Below are 21,770 nucleotides of genomic sequence, written 5' to 3' on the forward strand. Positions count from 1 at the left end.
GCTGTAATATGCATACTGTAAATCAACAGATACATGCAAGGGCAAGTCTGTAAGTTGTATGTTTATGATTTAAATCTGAACAGAATCATTACCAAACATTTTTTTAAGCCCTGACATCATGAGGCCTTTACTGTCTTAAAGGAGACTGCTGGAAAAGTCTGTCCTGGGAGTGTTGTGTGAGGACAATGATTGATTTGTCTTTCATGGTTTCCAGCTCTGGGGTAGTGTGGGAGATGAAGCCAAAGAACCGGTGGAAAGCCTTCAAACAAAAAAACATTAACCTGTTAGAAAAAGCTTACCAGAAGCATTTATCTACAGGTAGTGAACCAGCATGGATTAAGATAGACAATTTAGAGGTATGTGACTTACAGTACATATCGTGTATTGTATATTATGTATTAATTTGTAAATGCAGGTGCACTCTTAAATCCAGATCCCAGGATCTTGGAAGTTTGGGGCTCAGAGGGAAATGCCAGATGCAGATTAGCCTGAAACCAGCTCCACATTATGTTTGACAAGGGAACCATTGCTGTTGCAGTTCCTTAACTGCAGTTTAACCCCTAACTATTCAGGATCTTTATAACTTTCAGCATTTAAATGCTGGAAGGAATTGTCCCTGTTTACATTAGATAATGAATTGATTGAGTGTAATCAATAAGAACATGACTAAACTCCAGCATAACCTTTAATCCTTAAGAAGAGAGGTTTGCACCCTTCTGCACTAAAGTACACTACTGAAAAATCATATGCATTTAATTTTAAATAGCATATTTCATAACAATAGATTTCAAAGCACTTTACAGTGTAGATAACAACAGTAATCAATAATGATAAATCAACAGTATTTGGATAGAAAAAGCATATGCAGACAGAAAAAAACAATGTTTCCGTATTCGTTAGAGAACACCAGTCTACACATACTTGCACATCATGTGTTTTGATCAAATGACTGTAATAATTGGTATCTTCACAGCTACATTGTTTCTCTGTAATTTGCTGATAGGTAGATTAAATAATATTGTTTTAATTGACTTTCACTATTAACAATATGAACATTTCACCAGGTGAACTTCAGCAGGGTGCCAATGGCCATGCGTCTCCCGCTCGCTTGCCCCATTAGACGGAACTTCCTGTCCGGAATTCAGGTGGAGTTCAAGCAGTCGCCACACCAGAGGAGTCTTCGAGCTCAGCTGCACTGGCTCCAGGTACCGATTGGCAGTTGGAAAGACTTGACAACAGTGTGGTCCCATTTCCTACGTTCGCAATGTGCTGCATTACATGCCATGCTGAGTGCCTCTTGAAGTTAAAGCTGGGACAGTTTGTTGGATCTTCTGTATGTGGAGTTTACTAGGAGCATCAAGAAAACTCGTAAGCACTCCCAGTGCCTGAGGCATTTACCATAGGCTTAGGGAGCCTGATCTGTTTTCAGAACTTCTCAAGGAAATACAGTCTAGGTTAAATCTCATCCTGAGAGAATGGAAGGGTGTGTGGATGTCGTCACCCTGCCAGATAGTGCCTCAGAATTGCTGGTAAACAGAAAGCATTTTCAAAGTGACTCGCAGACAACAACTTCAGTTGTGAGATTTGTGTCATTTCCTTTAACAGGTGGACAACCAGCTCCCAGGCGCTGTATTTCCAATAGTATTTCACCCTGTGTCTCCTCCCAAGTCAATTGCCCTGGATTCAGGTGAAGTACCAAAACAAACTCTCCTGAAATCAGTAGCGCTTTCTTTGTCTCGTGTGTTGCAATGTGTTTGCTGACTTTTCCCCTTTTCTTTACAGAACCCAAGCCCTTTATTGATGTCTGCATCATCACTAGGTTTAATGAGCACAGCCAAGTAATGCAATTCAAGTAAGTGTGCCATGCCCCTTTTAGATGTAGACGAAGGACTTGGCAGTGAACAGACTGCCAGTGCTTTTGTATTCTTAGATTCCCTCGTACTGCCACAGATCGGTCCTCCAACGCTGCCAGCCCCGCTTTTGAACTTCTGTATTTGTTTCAGGTACTTTATGGCACTTGTGCAAGAAATGGCAGTGAAGCTTGATCAGGGATTCCTGGGAGCAGTCGTAGCCCTTTTCACACCTGCCACAGACTCTCAGGCTGATAAACAAAAGGTACAGTTCCAGCACTCGGGGTTCTGTCAGTATTGGGGATATAGAGATGAAGTGAAAAAAGATGGAGAGTACTGCCCTCTGCTGTCAGATTAGAGAACTACAAAAGTTCAGACTTGCACAAAAATGTCCTAACATTTAGGGAAAAAAAAGAAAAAAGAGTAGTATTGTGCAAGCAATTAGGTCTACAAAAAAAAGTATTGTAAAGTTTCTTGCACTTTATTTTAACTTGGCTTTTTTGTAAACCTCCTTTTATGAATTCAAAACACAATAAGATGAGACCACCTTATCAGATCAGTTTCTGCTGCCATGAGAGGTCCAAATCCAAATCATCATTTAGCAAAAGCACCCAGAATTGCTGTTTATGAAAATTTAAAATTAGTTTGATAAATCTAAACTATTCTGTTCATGCTGTATTCACAGCTAATAAATTGCAGTCCTTGAGTCTGTACTGCCTAAGTATTCTAATGTAATCTTTAATGCTTTTATTTTGGTATTTGACTGGTTTTAATACCTTTTTTGATTTGTTCTATAATATCATTGAGCTATTTAAATCCCTATTCTGCTTGAGTCCATAGTAGGTGATGTTGTATAATTATGATTCACTCTTTATTCACTTAAGACATACCACTTATTCAGACATAAATGCAGAACATCTTCTTAGAACCATTTTTTGTTTTTGAAACAAAGTATCCTTTTAAGTTCTCTTCTAATATTTTCAAAAAATTATTTTGTGACACAATTATGCAAAAATGTTCATTCCTTTTCTCATTTTGTGGGGTTGAATATTTTGATTTCATATGAAAGGAGAGAATTAATATTAATTAATACTAATATTAATGTATTAGGAATTCATCTTTTCACATACCCCAGCTTGCTCTCCATGGGGCACAGACAGACAGACAGGGAGAGAAGTTTGGGGTCAGAGCACAGGGTCAGCCATTTATACGGCGCCCCTGGAGCAGTGGGGGTTAAGGGCCTTGCTCAGGGGCCCAACAGAGTAGGATTCCTCTGCCGGTCATGGAATACGAACCGGCAACCTTCCAGCCACAGGCGAAGATCCTCAGCCACAGAGCCATCGCACTGCCCTACTAATATCATATTGTGAAGAATGTGAAGGTTATTGAACAGGGTGTCGATCAATGCAGTGTATGTTTTGAACAGCTGTTATTTTATTTTATCTGAGGAGCACTTCTGAGCTCAATATAGTTATTTACCTTGTGACATAGCCAAGAACGTCATAACTGGATCTTTAAAAACAGTCAGAACCAGGTCAACAAACACACATGCACAGAAATAAAGTTTTAAACTGCAGGAAATTCAAAGCAACATACCCAAAACAATAAAACGACATCCTCAGCTCTTCATCGAGTTCCTGCCTAAAGGTCTTCAAGAAGCCCCTGTCTAACACAAGCTGATGAACTGCTTACCGATCACAAAAACAAACAGTTCACACACACAATTCTCTCTCCAAGACTCTTCACACAGTTCCAAAAAAACCCCACAAAACTTCTCTCTCAGAATCTCACTAAGTTCCTCCTGTGCCTGGTCAGTTCTCCACCAGGCAGGCAGATAGTCATTTTACTCACTGACCCCAGAAGCTTCCTCTTCCTGTTTTTAAAGAGTCACCTGACCAATTAGCTTCCTGCAGAGGAATCTGGGGAATGTAGTCCCTATCGAGCCTATGCTCTGACACCCGTTAGACATTTAAAGTATTGTAGAGTTTGTTTGTTATTAATATAATAGACCAGTTGACATTCCTCAGAGCATTACACAAGCTTCATAGATGATCCGGGAATTCAGCTGTGTATAGGATGCTTGGGCAGTGTTTCAAATGTTAAGCGTGTTGCAGGATCTGAAGACTTCAACTTTCTAATACCACAACAACATTTTAAGATGGTATGTGCAATGCAAATCTTTCAGTAGCCATTTTAATTATATTCAAAGGGGAAGTGTTCTCCACTTTGTGGTCCGTCATTTAACATGCACTTTGAAATGTAAGGCTTTACTCACAAAGTGTGGGTGCACTTGTGGGAGGATATGACAGCACTTGAGGGGCTGTTCATTAATTTAGGGACATGTGTTTGACATGTGCACGCTTGCAGACAAAGCTCATCGAGAAGGATCTTGAAGCCCTAAAAGCAGAGCTCATGGAGACATCAATAACAGACACGTCAGGACTCAGCTTCTTTGAGCACTTTCACATCTCTCCTATTAAGGTAAGTTTGCTGTATAATTAGATCATTGGTACTTTTTCAGGAGCTTGTGTTTACACAGAATAGCCCTCGTTGACAAAAATATCGTGAGCTCGTTTGCACTCTTGACATTAAAGCAAAGCTTTGTGAGTTTGAGTCATATCCAGTTTATACAGTTTTAAACATCTCACAGGTTCTTTAATCATATTCATATTTTTACTGACTGAAAATATGTTTTATTATTTGGCAGTACATGGTCATTGTATCACCACTACATGTACACTGATTCGCTAGAATCTTACATGATCTTGTTTCCTGAATGGTCCAAACTGTAAAGAAAAGCAAGTTGAGCCATAATGGTTAGACATTTTTTGACTGAGGCATGCCTTGCTTGCCTTCAACTGAAGCCCTGATCAGTTGCCAAAGATTCCCTGTAGCAAGCATATACTACATACTGGTAGTGAAGTAGTGAGCATTGCTCTCTTGCAGCACTTGGGCCCTGGGTTCAATTCCTGGGGTGCTACTGTATCTGCCTAGAGGTTGCACAGTGTGTTCTCCCCGTGTTCGCGTGACACAGACATACTGGTAGGTTAATTGGCAAATGGGAAAATTGGCCCTGGTGTGAGTGTGAGTGTGCCTGTGTGTGCCCTGTGATGGATTGGTGTCCCATCCAAGGTATATCCCATCTTTTGCTCATTGCTTGGGAAGATAGGTTCCGGATGCCCTGAGTATCCCCTGAATTGGATAAAGGATCAAGGATCAAGGAACTGGGCTGTTTGCACCTCCTCGCTTGAGAGCTTTCTGTCTCACTAAGAGACTTCCTGTGCTGTATTTGCAGCTGCACTTGAGTCTGTCCCTGGGCTCCAGTGGTGAGGATTCTGACAAGCAGGACATGGTTGCCATTCAGTCCGTCAATCTGTTACTGAAAAGTATCGGGGCCACCCTGACAGATGTTGATGACATCATCTTTAAGTGAGTAATCCCTTGTGTTATATAAACCACTTATCATTACAGTAATTTTAATGCAGCATAGCAAAATTCAAAGCAAATAATCCATGCTAGCTTGGAATACAATCTTACAATCATTTCTTATCTATTTAGCTGATGCATTCATACAAAGAGACCCATTTACTGTATACAACAGGGTATTGTACTTGAGTGATTGAGATGAAGTGAGGTGAAATGGGTGAAGTACCTTGCATATGAATATAACAGCAGTGCCCTGAGTGGGAATTGGAACCACAGCCTTCCTGTTCTGACTCCATGACCCTAACCCCTTAACAAAACTTTAATACGGAGTAAAAGAAATGTAAAAAAAAAGGCAAAAAAATCCCACCTACCTATACCATAGTTCCACATTGCAAATAAAAAATGTGGAAGTCCAATAAGTGTTTTGCCATTGTATATAGAGGGATTCTCTGTTGTGCAAAAAGAAGCATTAATACAATTTCCAAAGTTAAATAGTAACTGGATGGAAACAAGCAACAATATAATTTACATTTGAAGAGCACTAGAGACACCTGCGAAGAACAATGAGAACTGAGTACATTACAGTGTACAATCATTTTCTTTCTTTATTTTGGATTTGATTCTCAGTACTGCTGAACAGAAGTTTTTTCCTTTTTTCACATATCTTTTCATTTTCGCAGACTTGCCTACTTTGAAGTGAAGTACCAGTTCTACAGGAAAGGAAATTTAATGTGGGCTGTGATTAGGCATTATAGTGAACAAGTAAGTTGTTGTCATACTTATCATGTATAGTCACATGAGGCTATTTAATTTTTTTTTCTGACATCTTTTTAAGTAGAAATGTACTACAATTTCTACTATCATTACGCAGATGACAGGTACAGATTTTCAGATAATTCTTAATTCAGATAATTACCTAATCACCCTGTTCTTTGAACTAAAAGTGAAGAAGAAATACTGTTGTATCCAACAAATCAATTTCAGACATTCTAAGTCCAACAAAAATGTTTTACATGTTTCTTTGTTTTTATTTATTAATTGCTATTTATGCTAATCCACACTTAAGTATTGATTACATTATCAGGCAAAAGCTGTTAATGCTTTGTAATTTGGCCTGAAAATTGAAAAATAATTTTTCAGATGTTCATTAATGCATGCCAGATATGTTGCTGTATATATTGTGAAAGTACAGTATGCCTTCCATCGTTCTGTGTCACACATTGAATAATTTTCTGAGTTGGGAAATACAGTAAAACATCTCCATGAAAGCTTTGCAGAAGTCATATCCCAATCGAGACGAAATACCAGAAGGAAGAAAATCGTATCTTGCATGGAGTGAAATGGTTGATTGGGTTTAGCTTTTTTTGATTAGTCCAGCAGCTGAGTTAACTCAGTAATTAACTCAAGAATCCAGGAAAGAATAAATCAATAAATAATAAGATATGCAATCCTCCAGACTTTGAAGCTTTGAGCTATAATGTTCAGATACTATCAGGCTGTTTCTTTAATGCGGTGTTGTGTCATGTTCCTGTTTTGTGTTCAGTTCCTGAAGCAGATGTATGTCCTGGTCCTGGGTCTGGATGTTCTGGGGAACCCTTTCGGCCTGATTAGGGGCCTCTCGGAGGGAGTGGAGGCCTTCTTCTATGAGCCCTTCCAGGTGACTAGAGCAGCATCACATAGTCTCCCTTCCAGTCTTAAAGGCTTCTCCCTCCTGCACCTAAAGAACTGGGCAAAGGTGTTAAGTAGATCTAATGTACTAATAATAGCTTGGTCATATAACCATGGACAGTTATGTATCCCCACACGTAATGATATAAAATGATGAATAAAAAATCTGGCATTACTAGACCCCAATCAGCTATTTAGCTTTGTAGTGTTTTTTACATGCTGTTGCGAAAGTTTTCTCATGGTTTATTGTGACTTCAGGGTGCAGTTCAGGGACCAGAAGAATTCGCGGAGGGGTTCGTAATAGGAGTGCGGAGTCTTTTCAGCCACACTGTGGGTAAGGCTGACCTCCTGACTTATTTTAAAAAGTAAATAAAATGCATCCACTGAATCCAGACCCACATTCCCCATTAAGGATCTTCTGAAGGATTGCCTGCCGTGTAAATAGCTAGCTTCTCTATGCAACTGTGTGTGAGTCATGAAAAATAACCTCGCACTACAACACTGTGCTGCATTCCCATAGAACCTCGACTACAGCAGTATGAACCCACAGGGCTGTTTTGACATTGATTTTGTGCTACTGACATTAATATCTGTTCAAATGAAAACTTAAATACAATACCTCACAGCAATGTAATTAATTGATATTATGAATGTTTTAATTAAACAAGGCGTTTTAAATATTCCAGTTACCTTTTCTCTCTTTGGATGCGTTTAGTTGCTTTGTTTTGCACTGAAATCTCAGAAGGGTCACTAAAACCTGGGCTAAGTCTTCTGTCCGCCAATGTATTTCGGAATAGGAGGTGCAGCCGGGATGGTTTCCCGAATCACCGGATCAGTTGGGAAAGGGCTGGCGGCCATCACCATGGACAAAGAGTATCAGCAAAAGCGCAGAGAGGAAATGAACCGCCCGCCGAAGGACTTTGGAGAGAGCCTGGCCAAAGGAGGAAAAGGCTTCCTTAAGGTAACCATTGGCAGCAAAACCATGGCCTTTTAGGAATATATTATGTGTTCTGTGTTTGAATAACATGCTCCTAGGTGGAGACTAAAAAAAGTCTCTTCTCGGTGTTTTTATGTAGCACTAAAAATAAAAGGCAGTGTGACTCAGACACCTGAACGAGACAAGATAATCAGTTTTCACATTTTACTAGAGCTTTTCACCCGAACAAATGCCAAAGTGCTTTACATGTCAGCAGATACGACAAATCACTCCTCCATCCATTGAATTAAAGGTGAACTTTAGGAAGACCACATTGTAGAGTCACAGAGTGGAGTTTAGGTTCAACACCTCTAACTGTTCGAAAAGTGCCTTAGGATTTTGTTTTAATGACTCTTGATTATGGCACAGCAAGGCGCTGTAAACAGTGGTGGAGAAGATCAGGGGCTGTAGTGCGACTGTGTGCGTTTCTGGCCGGAACCCAAGTGCGTGAGCCTGTGGGTCTTCGAGTAGTTTGGGGAATTAAACAGGAGGCTCAGCTGGAGCTCACTGGAGGCAGCCGAAAGCACTGCAGAGCAGAGTGAAGGCTGAGACCTGAAAAAGCCACTGGGTGTCTGGAAGCTCTCGAGGTACGGGAAGATAAATCTTTATCATGACCTAGAGGGGAAGCAGGCTCTCATAGGCAAAATGATGGGGTACTTGTTGCCTGGTAGCCTCATTAGGCCTCCGTGGGAGATTCGCAATCCCTCCTGTTCTGGTTTCCTAGGGCAACCGAAGATGGTGAGCCACCACCCTCCTGGGCATAACACTCATCAGAAGGATGGCACATACTAAAACAGAGTCTCTAGTGACCATACTGAAGCACTGGAGTTGAATCTTGGTTCACAAGCAACAGCTACAGCAGCAGGTTGCTTTTCAGGAGAGGTCTCCCATCCCAGTACTGACCAGGCCCAGTCCTGCTTAGCTTCTGCCAAGGTCATGTACAGGGTCATTTCCTCCTCACAGAATTTATACGCTTGTCTTAAAATGTCCCTCAAGGATTTATTCATTTTGGTTACGGTTAAAGTAACAGATGTTTAAATGTGATACACCAAAATTCCCAGACTGTGTGATTGCAGATGCTGCAGCTGCTTATTTAAGGAATAAAATCATTTTTTAGTAATGGTTTAAAAATATAAATTCCTGAAATATGAAATCGGAAATCCACTGTGATTTCCGAACAGAAATCTGTAAATGCAGAAAAAAACACAAACATGTTAAGTTTTGGTTAATTAACAAAGAAAAAAATATTATAGGTGCCGCTACCTAAACATTATATTTAGATTGCTTACTTTGTGTATCCAATCTGCACTGTGTCCCCCTTCTTGTAAAGCAGCTTGTTTGTTTTCTACCAATTAGCAGGAATACAATCATGAATACCAGAGTGTGCTCTGTGAGACCTTTGTATTTTGATGTTATTTTTAGGCAATGCAAATGTCACCCAGCAAAAGCTCAAGAGTAAATATCATGTTAATATAAACAATGCGCCTTGCTTCTGTTTTTATGTGTTGTTTTTAGATTAAAAATAACATGCACACCGACAGGTACTGAAACTTTCTGAGAGAACATTGCCTGAAGCACCTGGTTTATTCCAAACAGCCAAGATGTTACAAAGCCTATGAATAATTTTGAAAAAATGCTTAATTCAGTTCAGTATTTGTGTTAACAGAACGTAACTGGACCTGGTTAACCAAATAAAGAAACATAAAATAATTACATCTGCTGAACTGATTTGTTCTTAAACTTATAAGCTTAATATGTAGGACAGGTTTGCTTTAAAGATATTTGGAATGACTTAAAGTTTCAGTGGAGTTTTCAAGCCTGTTGTATCCTGTATTTCAGGCAGGTCTGTCATTAGGTACAGTATGAGAATGTTAAGACTGCTTTTTTTTCCATAAATATGAAAGAATAATATACACTGCTGTTGCTGAAAGCACGCTTCATTTAGTAGCATTGCTATTGTGAGAAATACTATGTTGCTTGCATCAAGAATTATTCCTAGTTTTAGGGGTTTGCTATCCCATAAGTAGAAGGAACTAGATCTCTTTAGAACAAAGGAGATTGAAAGGAGATTTGATGCAAGAATATAAAATCCTAAGGGGTATAAATAAGATCAACATGGGGAACTGTTTTAGTCTCTGCAACAAACAGGGACACAGACTCACAAGTGGAAACTGAAAAGGAATAAAATTAAGGAGCTCAGTGCAACAAATTCATCCACATACTAACATACAGATAATCAGACGTGATGACAGTGTCACATCATAGCTCCCTTTATAAATCCAACAGATGAGTAAAATGAAATTCAGATTTTATAATATATCCAAAATATTCATACTTTTTACATTTGTGTAGAGGGTAGAAAAATCATCCACAAGTGTCTTTTTCACAATAAAGCATCAGAAAAAATATAAAATTCACAAGATGTTCAACCTACTCCAGACTTCTGTGCATTCAAAATGCACAAGAACATCTCTTCCAAACAAGAAACCATTTTAGTCTCGTATCCAGTAATTTCAATTATTGTGCCACACCCACAAAGGGAAGAAAAAACTTATCAAACGGCATGCGATTATTCCACTGGACCAGAGAGTCGTGCTTTGAGATATGGTAATGCCATAAAACCTAATCAATGTGATTTTTAATAAACTTGAGCTTTTTTGCTGTAATGGGTGATATAAAAAGGTTACACCATTCGTGGAGAAAATCGTTCATTCAATACAGGACACCAGAATGAATTTGGAATATCTGCTGTGCTCATGCTAAATGTTTTTAAAGAACAATTCTTCCCTATAATTCTTTTCCTAAGCCAGTGGTAACTCTAATCGTCTTATCTGTTTCAGGGGGTTGTTGGTGGAGTGACGGGAATCGTTACGAAACCTGTTGAAGGTAAATTTGCTCATCTTTTCTACATCTATTTTAGTAATTCTTTGAATTGCACATACTACAAACATAATAGCTTGTTCGTAGTCTAACCTACATGGGTATTTTTGTAGTTAAGTTCTTCTAAAATTGCTAAATTGTTTGCAAACATTTTTGTTTATCAGTGGTTCCGTCTTTAACTGGTTTTGCTCTTATCTGACTGGCAGGGAGTATTTTACCTCCCATGGTCCTCAAAAATCCCCCATGGCCCCAGTCAATCACGGAGTGCCTCAGGGTTCAGTCTTGGGCCCTTTTCTTTTTAGCATATATATACTACCTCTCCGCCAAATGTTACGTAAGCATGGTCTTATGTTAAAACTTCTTTCCCCTCTGGTCTCACCCCTTCATCACGTACTGTATATCTTGTTTGTGTGGCATCAGACTCTGGTTGACATCAAATTCCCTGAAGCTAAATAGTGACAAGACTGATATTTAACTGGTGGGTATATCACTCCTACGCTTAAGTCTCTACATTGGTTCCCTATAAAGTTGCGTACTATATTCAATATAAGATCTTGTTACTGCCTTTCAAAGCTCTAAACAACCTGACTCCGTCATACATCTCTGAACTCCTCCATGTTCACACTCCACCCCATAGGCTCCAAGGCCAGTCCTATACTCACTGTCCACAGGACTAAGTCCCAGGCTTTTGGAGACCATGCCTTCTCTGTCACTGCTCCAGTGTAGTGGAGTGACATTCAACAAGCTTTACGAGAGAAAATCTTTATCTATCTTCAAATGTAAACTTTAAACTTAACCTTTTTACCAATGTCTACATCTGATTGCCCGCAGTACATTTTTCCCACTTTGTTGTCTTTTTTCTGTTTTTATTCATTATGTACAGCATTCTTGGGATTGGAAAGGCGCTTTATTAATAAAAGTTATTATTATTTAAATTGTTGTTATTATTAAAATGTCATTTTATCAATCTAATAAATAGTCTAAAAGATGAATTATTCCCTGTCGTTTCTGTTATGAAAGTAAAGAACTGAAACTCAGAACTTTAGCTTTGATATTGTGAGCCCAAATGGAAGCCAATCTGAACAAAAGGGCCTGGCATAATTCATGTTTTGATATCCATGTGTTTATACAATTTCAGTTTGTTTTTGTTTAGTTTTTCCCCAGCATGGTTTAGTTTTAAGGGGTGGTTTAGCACAGAATTATTTCAGCCCTAAAAAAAAATGTAAGTGTCCTTTTCTCAGCGCAGAGCTTCCAGATTCTGACCCAGTCTTTGTTGGCGCAGGTGCGAAGAAGGAAGGCGCGGCTGGGTTCTTCAAGGGGATTGGCAAAGGCCTGGTGGGAGTAGTAGCCCGCCCCACTGGTGGCATCGTGGACATGGCCAGCAGCACATTCCAGGGAATACAGAGGTATGGATTCTTGGCCTTTGCACGTGCTCACATGTTCTTCTCGCACAGTAGGATTGCCGTTTCCAGAAGGAGTCTGGTCTGAAAGCCGAATGTTTGGGCAGATTCTAAATTTCTCTAGTGTCTGTTGTGTGTTGTTCTAAATCAATCAGATTAATGACTGGGTTTTACACTTTGCCTTTTTTCTTCAACAGCTTGTTAAGCAGTCGTACAGGTCACTGTGGAACTTTTAATATTTCCTGTGTTTGATCACTTATAATTTGATCTGGACCTGAAAGGAATGATTGTTAATAGGATAGGGTCGTGACTAATGTGATGAATGTAAAATTTGCTTTTGGGGTCATGTAGTGGGGGCTTCGGCACAGACAGAGATGTTTCTGACTATGAGGTGAGTAATGCGTTATGAAACAGACCCATCGTACAGTGCATTATTTCAGTAATGTGCTGTACTGTACTTCAGTCGAAACTAATCAATTAAAAACATTTGCCTTTCCATTTATCATCACAACTCGTTTCCCTTTCCCTGCCTGGAGCACTTCTGAGCCCAGAGCCCAACCCTGAGGGGAGAATAGTGAGAAACTGGAAGTCCAGATCTGGGGATTCCTGATAAGTCTGCTTTCCATACTTCACACTGGTCTGTGGAAGTGCATTACTGTCTACCTCTTTACCAATTTCTTCTTTTTTTAATTTAGGAGGCAAAATTTACATCCCCTTTTTGTTAAATTTGGCAGTTTTCTGAAAGCCAGTAAAGGGATCCCTTCTCGAGACTCTCCAGCCATCTCCCCAAAACTGTTCTCCTCTCTCGGCCCGGCCTTCTGCACGTGATGCATTGCCCCACCAGGCAGACTGTGGCCTGGTGCAAAGCACTGATCCCAAATGAACCCAGACAGATGCCATGCTAGAGTTCCATGGGGCACTTGAGCAGTTTGTACACAGAGAGAACGAAACTTGCCGTTTACTGGAAGAGTGCGGTGGGTTTATGTTTTTTCACACGTTACTCTAATGCTGCTGGCTCACATGGATGTGAAATAGGGGCCTTAATTCTTTGACGTCCATTGAGTTCTGCTTTCAGCAATTTAGGATTTGCACATGAGCCTGCACATACTCATGCAGTCTTTGCTTTTGTCTTGAGCTTTCCCTGCTGCTCTGTTTAACAAGTCACAGTTCTACACATTCCTGGTAACCCTGTAGTGCAAAATCAATTCAGCTTTATATGGTCCTTTCTCCTTCAATCATTACACACCATTCTTCCTGTAACTTTGCAATGCAATTTTTAATAACCCACTAAATTTATTATTCCATGCTGTCAAAATAGATGTAATGGAAGGTGAGCTACTGTAGCTTCTGGAGATGCAGCACATCTTCAAGCTTTTTAATTCATTAAATTCGTGTCCCTCTACATGATTATTGAATTACAGTTTTGAATTGCATAATTGATTTTTCTCATACTGTTACCCTTAAAGGAAGCATTTTTCAAATCTTTTAGATGATAGCAGAAAAAAAATCCTGCAAATTAACAAAGATGTGTTTCATCATGGTCAGTGGTTAATTAGTGAAAGGTAACTTGTTTGCTGTAATTGGGGGTGGCATCTCATTAGAAAAATATGGTGATATGAATGATACTAAATCAAGCATTAAAGGCCCATGTCTGAAATATTTGTACATTTCCAGAATGCAGAATTCTTGTGATTGATTGGCTTTGATAGGCTCTGAGCTTATTGTAAAACTGGCAGTGGAGAAAGCACTCCACTTGCCTCTTCTACATTTTGTTTTAAAGATATACAAAGGTTTACTGGAGGGGCAGGTACACATTCACTGTTCAAGCAAATCTGCAGGAACCAGCCACAGAAATGTGCTTCAGGTAGCAGAAAAATTAAACCTGCTCACATAGATATGAGACACTATATCTAATCTTTAAAGCCATATATAAAAAGTGAACTGTATTTCGCTACAAAGCAATTTCACAGTTATACAATGCTTAAATGCTAACATGAAAAAGGAAGAATGAATTTTCTTAGTTAATTCAGAAACTACTACAAACCAATAGAAGACCAACAAAGACATGAGGTGCAGTAGAGAAGGGAAACAGCTGAACTGGAGCTCTTTTGGATCTCGTCCTCGTTGCCAAAGGAACTACTTGCTTTTGAATGGAATGACAAGGAGGATTCTGGGATTTCTCTTGGGTTGCTAGGGTGGCAGAGGCGACCGAAGACGTCACTAAGTTGCGGCCCTCTCGCCTCATTCGCGAAGATGGAATTATTCGGCCTTACAACCTGGGGGATGCGCAAGGATATGACTTATTCCAGGTAATTACCGTCATAGTCGAACTTAACTCGCATTATTTATTGTTTATTTTTGTTTGTTTTCCTGCCCCAGTGCCTTCTTCTTTTGGAGGGCTGCTGTCGCGGCACCTCAGTTTTTCATTTATCATCCAGCCAAGTGCTTTTACCGTTAATCACGACACAGAGACGGGCTCATTTGCCATTTTCAGATGTTGGTGTTATTACATATCATATTGTTCTGTGTGTGAGTTGCAGTTGGTGCAGCATAGCTCTGTTGTATGTTTCACTTTTCATTTCTCTTTTCACTTTTCATTCCCTGAGTTACCCTCAGTTTACATGGGAAATTGAAAGTAATTTGAACGTTACCTCCGGAACTTGTCAGTTATGAATTCTGTGCGGTGTTTAAGATGTACAGTATCCAAAACAGTTAGACACCAAACAGTTTTTAAAACAATTTCCATTGATCTGCCTTTGTGGGACCTTTACAACGAACAATGTATTCATAGAGAAGGACCAGTGAGAACTGCAAACAGCCCATTATCAGAGCACATGTGCAAGTAGCAGTTCAGCAGTTTGATTGATCAGCTTTGAAGATCATCGAGAACAAGTGATTAAGAAAATATAACAGTATAAATATACTTCTGCAGATAGCAATTGTCTTATTTTCCCAGTATACCTGTAGAACCACCAGAGGCAGGTACAGTACCTTAAGAGACGTATCCCAAAGATTAAAACATTTGTATCTTAAGAAAGGAGATGTTCAGACTCAGTAAAAAAAGTAGTAAACTACTTTAATTGTGTACTTTGTAGTGGAAATACATTTTTTTTTAAAGAACAATAATAAATAATAAAAATAAAATTTTACCTGGGAATGTGCTTCTCACATTGAAGGGTTTTCGGCTGGACACTTGTTAAAATGACCAGAAACATAATAAGTAACAATAACTTTAGGACTTTAAAAGGGGTTTGTTTGTTTTTTTTACTTATGATGGACCAAGTTTAAATCAATGGTGCAATCCTCTGTCCAGGAAATTGCTAATTAGAAACTTGATAGTGTGTTTGCGTTAAATGGAGGAAGAGTTCATAAGGATCAGCTGACAAAAGGTTGAGCATAGTAACTGACAAGTTTCTGAGTTCCATAACTCCAATATTTGCAAGTTTTGCATATATTTTTCCTTATTAATTCTTTGTAAAACGATAAAATGAGTGTAACACCTAATTTTCTCTATTTCTTTCTGCAGTCTAATTTTTGTTTTTTTTCTTTTCTCACATGCAGCATGAAGTGGAATAATCTTTGCTAAGTAATTGTATTGTAGGTTATAAAATATTTTTAGTAATGCTATATTGTGCTAATGTAATAAAGCTTTTACCCCTAAACACTGTTCCACGATGTTTTGCAAATTGCTTTTAAGTTCTTTGGAAAGCTTATGGTTGCCAGATGGCTTCAACTTATTGCTGAGTGTCAGTTGACTTTTGTTGAAAGAATTATATTGCATTTCTATTGACTAGTTTTTCAGATTAATTTTAAATCAAATGTGCTTTGTCTGCCAAAAAATGTATTGTGATTTGTAGAATGAACAAACAATTAAAATGTCCTTTACACTAACCTTACAGTATGTAAAGTTGCTGGACTAAAGAATACCACCAACATTCACAGGGTTAAGAAATACATATCATACTTACATACTGTATCTTGTTCTTGTGTTAAAAAATGTAGCAATGCTTGTTTAATAAAAAATCCTATATAGAAATGAAACAGATATGTTTCAGAACAAGTATGCATTTAATATTGTACCTGGCTGAAAATATAATCAGATATGGTGTGGTTAGTTTGAATCATAGTTATTCTGTGGCAGAAGTGAATTTGTGGAATGTTCTTCACAGGCACAAGTGAAGAGATTGTGGGTAGATTCTTCTAAAATGTGATTGTCTAGAGTGCTATCAAAATACACATTGGCATTAATGTTAGAAAGGGTATTTTACTGGTAGTAGTATTGGTAGTGTGATACTTTGGCACAAGGGTAGTTTTTATAATGGGTTGTTAAATACAGTTTTCAGTAAATCAAAGAACTGACTGAGGTGGATCTGTACCAAATTCTGTGAAGAGTATTTTATTTTTCCTTGCAGTTTCCAATGAAGGTCTCATATACATAACATTAGGATTGCTAAATAAATGTATACTAATGAATCAAAGGCTAAAATTTTATTTTCTTACTTTTTTAGAATCTAAGGTTGTAAGGGTAAGCATAAACAGCATGAATACAGCATGTTTTTTTTTAAGATAATAAGATTTCTGAATCTGTTTATTTTAAACGGTCCTCTTTAAAATGACTTCAGCTTAATGTAGAAAAGTCTAAATCCATTTTAGGAATAAACTGTATAAGACATTTCCTTAAAATGAAATTCAAGCATTTTTTCATTGCCTTAATGCATTGTGAACCTTTGTTTGTGATACTATAATCTTGTAAAGTGAATACTGTATTTTTTGATGTACTTTATAATGTACATTTAACATCCTGTTTAAGGTCATCTTGAATAGTAACATAAAAATAAACCAGTCCATCCGATTTTGATGTTGTATGTGATGTTTCTTTGTAGTGCACTGAAGGAGAATCGGGGTGTATTAATAGATTAGTGCAATTGAGATATACAGTATATCTATCTGATAAAACAGTAGTTGTTATTGTAAACTGTGAACATCCTATTAGGACTAGTGTGTCTCTTAAATGCATTATATTCATTATATTATTTCATTGATTGTTGGGTCGCTTCAAATTTAATTCAAGATTTTAACTTACAAAGCCTTTTTTCTTCTAGGTACATTAAGATATCATTTTGCTAGAGTAATTCAAAACAAAACTTTTACCATTGTTTGTAAGGAGGGAAAAAACCATTATAATGTGAGTAACAGGATTAAATTGATAAATCTGAAAATTTGGATGTTAAGAATTAACTGCAAAAAAAGTCACATATTATTGGGGGTTCTTCAATACATTTTATCACAACCAGGAATTTAGTATCTTAGGTATCTCAAAGGTGATTGTGTCTTTCTTTCTGTACCTCATACAAGCACGCGTCCTGTGCTCTTTTCAGAGATCAGAGTTAAAACTGCTTGATGGCGAGCTATTCAGAGACCACTGTGTTTATCCAGGAAGTAAGAAAACAAACATCATTGTGACCAACAGGTAAGGATAAGTTTGTATTGTAAATGTGATTGACCATGCTGGAGGCTGAACTTGTAATGAGAATTTAGTGTAGTAATAGTACATTAAAATAGGATTATTGTGTGGTGTGTGGAGTTGTCTCTTAGGCACTGTTTGGAGCTGAACACTTTATGTTAAAAAAAGATTAGATAAGAAATGTCATCTTTGTCACATGAAACTCGTTTAATTCTTCATATATAGGAAAAAGGTCTTTCTACAGGTAGAACATTTTGCACATTTTGTCTTCTACAGTAAATGTATTTTTGTACAGCAGCAACAGCCATTATGAAATGTATTGCTTACTGACCATATTTTTCTGGTTGTTTTTAGGAGGGTGATGTGTGTGAAGGAGATAGACTTTGTGGGGCACTTCAATAAAGAGTGGGAGTACCTGTTTGAAAATTTCAGCCGCCCTCCTTGTGTAAATGGAGGTGAATTGGAGATCTACTGCAAGGTATGAGAATATCTGTAGTTTGTATATAGTATATACAGTCAGTCCTCCAGAGAGTTTATCAGTAAATGGAAAATTCAAATGTTATGTAGTATTCAGATCACTTAACTTTTTTTATTTTTATTTAATTTAATCCCATCCAGACAGTAAAGGCACAAGTAAAATGTTTGGATGCAAGTTTGCTTTCTCAAAGGTTGTTTCTTTGAACTGTTCACCATGCATGATTTGAGATAAATTATTTTATTAATAAATACATTTCTTTATTTCTTTGGAAATTAGAAACTTATCAGTCATACTAACAGAAATGAGGTCCTTGATGTTATCTGTCACAAGTTTCTGTTTGTATTAGGCTGACCTGTGGAAGAATTGAACATCGCTAAAGAGGTATTTCTTTGAATTATACAGGAACAAAAAATGATGAAAATCCAGAAGAAGGATGGCCAGGAAATAATGAGAAAAGTGCAGCTCAAAAGCCCCAGTGTTGCCCAGGTGAAGTACAGTACAGTAGCAGCTTGGTTTCTGTGAAATCTTCATCTCTTAAAATAACATAGGGAGGATTCTCAGCACTATCAACTTCATTTTGGAATTAAATGATCAGATCTCTAATTTAGCCCGTTTAATTTAGCCCAGTTAGACTAGATAGCTCTGGATGTGACTTATATTGGAATTAACTTTTGTCTGTTGTCTCCTTTGCATTACAGAAACTTTGCAATGCAATCGAAGATGCCCAGGTATCCAGAAGGCAAACTCAGATGGTAAAGCAGAAATCCCAGAGATTCCTGAAAATGAGCAATCAGCAATGAATCAGGCTCTCCCCAGTACTGCCTCACGCAGATTTGCACTAAATCAGTCCTGATTGTTTGCACTTTTGTATACCAACCTAAATAATCTGTATTTCCACTTTAATGCTCTGAACAATGCTAAACTGACATGGATTGATTGTATGTTTCTTTTTTTTTATTTTACCTTTCCATAACACTGTTGTGTCTTTGTACGTTAGAAGTTTGCAACACATAAATGGATGTTTTTTTATATTGCAGTTTATAATTCTAAAGCACAGATGAGCCAATCTTATGATTTTAGGCCTGTGCATCTGTTGCTGTGCTGCTTTAGTAAATCCGGGCTTTGCACAAGTAGTAAAAAGTATGGAAAGAACAGTTCAGCTATCCTGGGAGTGCTGTTTGTGTAACTGGAGGATGTACTACTTAGGATTAATACACACTCGTGCTTCTCCGGCATCTCTCAATTAAATGTGTTAAATATGTGAATCATCAATTGGATAGGTAAATGAGAGATAAACTGTACCCCCACAAGTTTTGTATTCCTTCAATTTCCTTCCCTGTAATGGTGGACTAATCTAACCACCATTCCATCAAGGAATTTAATTTTAGAAGTCACTGGGTACACATTGTTGCTTTATTCTTCTGAAAAGAAGTGATGTAAAACACCTTTGTATGTGATTATACATCAGGAGAGGAAGCCAGTCTCGATTAATGTATTGGGCTTTCTGTGATAAACATGTTGTGTGCCTTAATGAAGTTCTGTTTACATGATAAAGGGTTTCTGGCATGTAATTTAATGTTGAGATGTTTTAGGTTTTCTGAAATTTACTTTAAAGATTTTGTTTTTATGGGGGAAGTGATGGCATGGAATACCGATCAAGGATGATAAAATCAACCAAAGAAAGGTTTATTAATTAAAGAACAAATGCATTTAAACTACACGTCTGATCACATATGATTCTTTACTGTTCAAATAGTATTTTCCCTGGCAAGGAGAGAGTGTGTGACATTGCAAGCTTAATGAGAAAAATAGTTATTTTTTCTGTATTGATGCTTAAAATCAGAATGTCAGTATGTACTTAATATCAAATAGTTAAAAAAATATGTTCATGAAAGATTTATAACCGTATACCTCAAAAAGAGAGCTGTGTATAAATGAGGTTTCTTGTTTGCAACATTTTCAAAGGTTATTGAAATGTCTTTCCCTGCAAGTCATTTGGGAAACCAGTATGTCTTATGCATACAGTAACTTGATATAATTTTGCTAAAATAACATACTGACATACGATATGACTTAGTAATACTGCTAGAAATAAAAACTACTACATTAACTGTGTAAAATTCTGAATGTGTTGTATTAATTTATCACACATATGATTTGTTTAAAGAGTGACCATGGGATTTTCACATTTTTGACATTAAAAAATGTAGAAAAAGTTAAACGCCGCCTAATTTTCTAAATAGAAAACATAAAACTACACTGTCTAAGATAGTTTTTAGTCCTCACTGTGCTTTGCAAGTCAATAAAACCTAAACTCCTTAGTGTACACAGTACTTTAAATAGGACAATTTTGGCTTAGTACACATGCATCTTATAAGTCGACAAGTTTATTTTTGTAAACTTCAATTTTTCAAGTCTCCTTATGCGTCAAGGTGTCTCCTTGAGAAAGAGGACAGAAGAAGAGTTTCCAAAAGGGGTTTAAAAACCTGGAAGATGGAAGATGGCTTGCCGAGGAGCAGGAAGAAATTCTGCCTTGCAAAGATAATGATCACCAGTAGATGGCAGAGTGTTACTTTGCTGAGAGAGTGGCAGAACAGCACAAAGCATTTCCTTTTGAATGCTGTGGTACAACAACAACAAAAAAAGCTTTTCTGTAGGGGAGAGGATGATAACACGCTCCAAGATGCAGCGAACAATACAGCCGACTGAAACTTGAATAGAAGTGCAACTTAGTTCACTGTCTAGTGTACTCCCTGGGCTCATCACAAGAGGTATTTCTGGGAAGTGCGAGATCCAGAAAGGGCTGCCTCAGCAGAGGGATCAGACCGTTGAGATAAAGAATGTAAACATGCACTAAAAGGAGAAGAAAGGAAGAAAAAACAGACCTATATGCCACCCTTGGGAAGTGTCTGTAAAGGGAGTTGATAAACCAGACAAGATGTGTTTTTTTAAGGATAACATTAATCTCTTACTATTTTATTTCTAACAGTAGTGTACTGCATGCTAAAAAACATGGTAAACACATTGGCCTTCACATTTTCTCTTAGATGCCAGCTTTCCACGATGGAGGATGGAGCTAGAAATAGCCAGTTGCAAGCTGACACAATCCAGGAACTGGGCGCTGATCCTAGCCTGTGCAGGACTGCTTACGACACAAAAATGTCAAACTGAACCTGGGCTGTGACGTTGCGTGTTTCGTCTCGGGGATCGTTGAATGTTTGTTGTCCTGTCACCTCATATATGACAACACAAAATCTCTTTCTTGTCGCAGGAGATTTGTTTTCAAAATATCCTGAAAGGTCAAGCCGGCATGTACAGTTTACCATCGGATTCCCGCACGCACACACTCCGAATTGAATTCTTGGGTAAATTGGCCTTTATAAAAAACTATAAAAACATGTATGTTATATAATAAAGATTGGAATTGAATAGCTTATCATTAAAAAGCAGGGTGTATTTCTAAACATAAGATACCAGGACTGAAACACATGGATCATGTCACATACTGTACGTAGTGATTTCTTTCATTTCATACAGTAAATTCAGACTAGTGTGGTACCTAACACATGGGTTGCCTGTAACACTGGATTAAAGGTGTTTGCCATTACAAATGAGAATGACTGCAGTT

At 37.9% G+C, this 21,770-nt stretch overlaps 1 protein-coding gene across 2 annotated transcripts in view; it reads left to right on the forward strand.

The window, feature by feature from the left end:
* Window positions 1-20,262, forward strand: part of vps13c (vacuolar protein sorting 13 homolog C) — a 96,011-nt gene extending 75,749 nt beyond the window's left edge. For both annotated transcript variants that reach the window (XM_088922046.1, XM_088922047.1), the window contains 18 exons: window positions 215-356; window positions 1,065-1,205; window positions 1,606-1,687; window positions 1,783-1,852; window positions 2,004-2,115; window positions 4,218-4,331; window positions 5,146-5,279; window positions 5,957-6,038; window positions 6,820-6,933; window positions 7,203-7,278; window positions 7,742-7,905; window positions 10,761-10,806; window positions 12,083-12,206; window positions 14,395-14,509; window positions 17,579-17,670; window positions 18,019-18,142; window positions 18,545-18,628; window positions 18,841-20,262. In XM_088922046.1, coding sequence (XP_088778172.1) covers window positions 215-356; window positions 1,065-1,205; window positions 1,606-1,687; window positions 1,783-1,852; window positions 2,004-2,115; window positions 4,218-4,331; window positions 5,146-5,279; window positions 5,957-6,038; window positions 6,820-6,933; window positions 7,203-7,278; window positions 7,742-7,905; window positions 10,761-10,806; window positions 12,083-12,206; window positions 14,395-14,509; window positions 17,579-17,670; window positions 18,019-18,142; window positions 18,545-18,628; window positions 18,841-18,942 — 1,918 coding nt within the window. In that variant the 3' untranslated portion in view covers window positions 18,943-20,262. The remainder of the gene's footprint in view (window positions 1-214; window positions 357-1,064; window positions 1,206-1,605; window positions 1,688-1,782; window positions 1,853-2,003; window positions 2,116-4,217; window positions 4,332-5,145; window positions 5,280-5,956; window positions 6,039-6,819; window positions 6,934-7,202; window positions 7,279-7,741; window positions 7,906-10,760; window positions 10,807-12,082; window positions 12,207-14,394; window positions 14,510-17,578; window positions 17,671-18,018; window positions 18,143-18,544; window positions 18,629-18,840) is intronic.
* The last annotated feature ends 1,508 nt before the right edge of the window (window positions 20,263-21,770 follow it).

The sequence above is a fragment of the Atractosteus spatula genome, chromosome 7 (assembly GCF_055471065.1).
Source record: "Atractosteus spatula isolate fAtrSpa1 chromosome 7, fAtrSpa1.hap1, whole genome shotgun sequence".
Lineage (NCBI taxonomy): Eukaryota > Metazoa > Chordata > Actinopteri > Semionotiformes > Lepisosteidae > Atractosteus > Atractosteus spatula.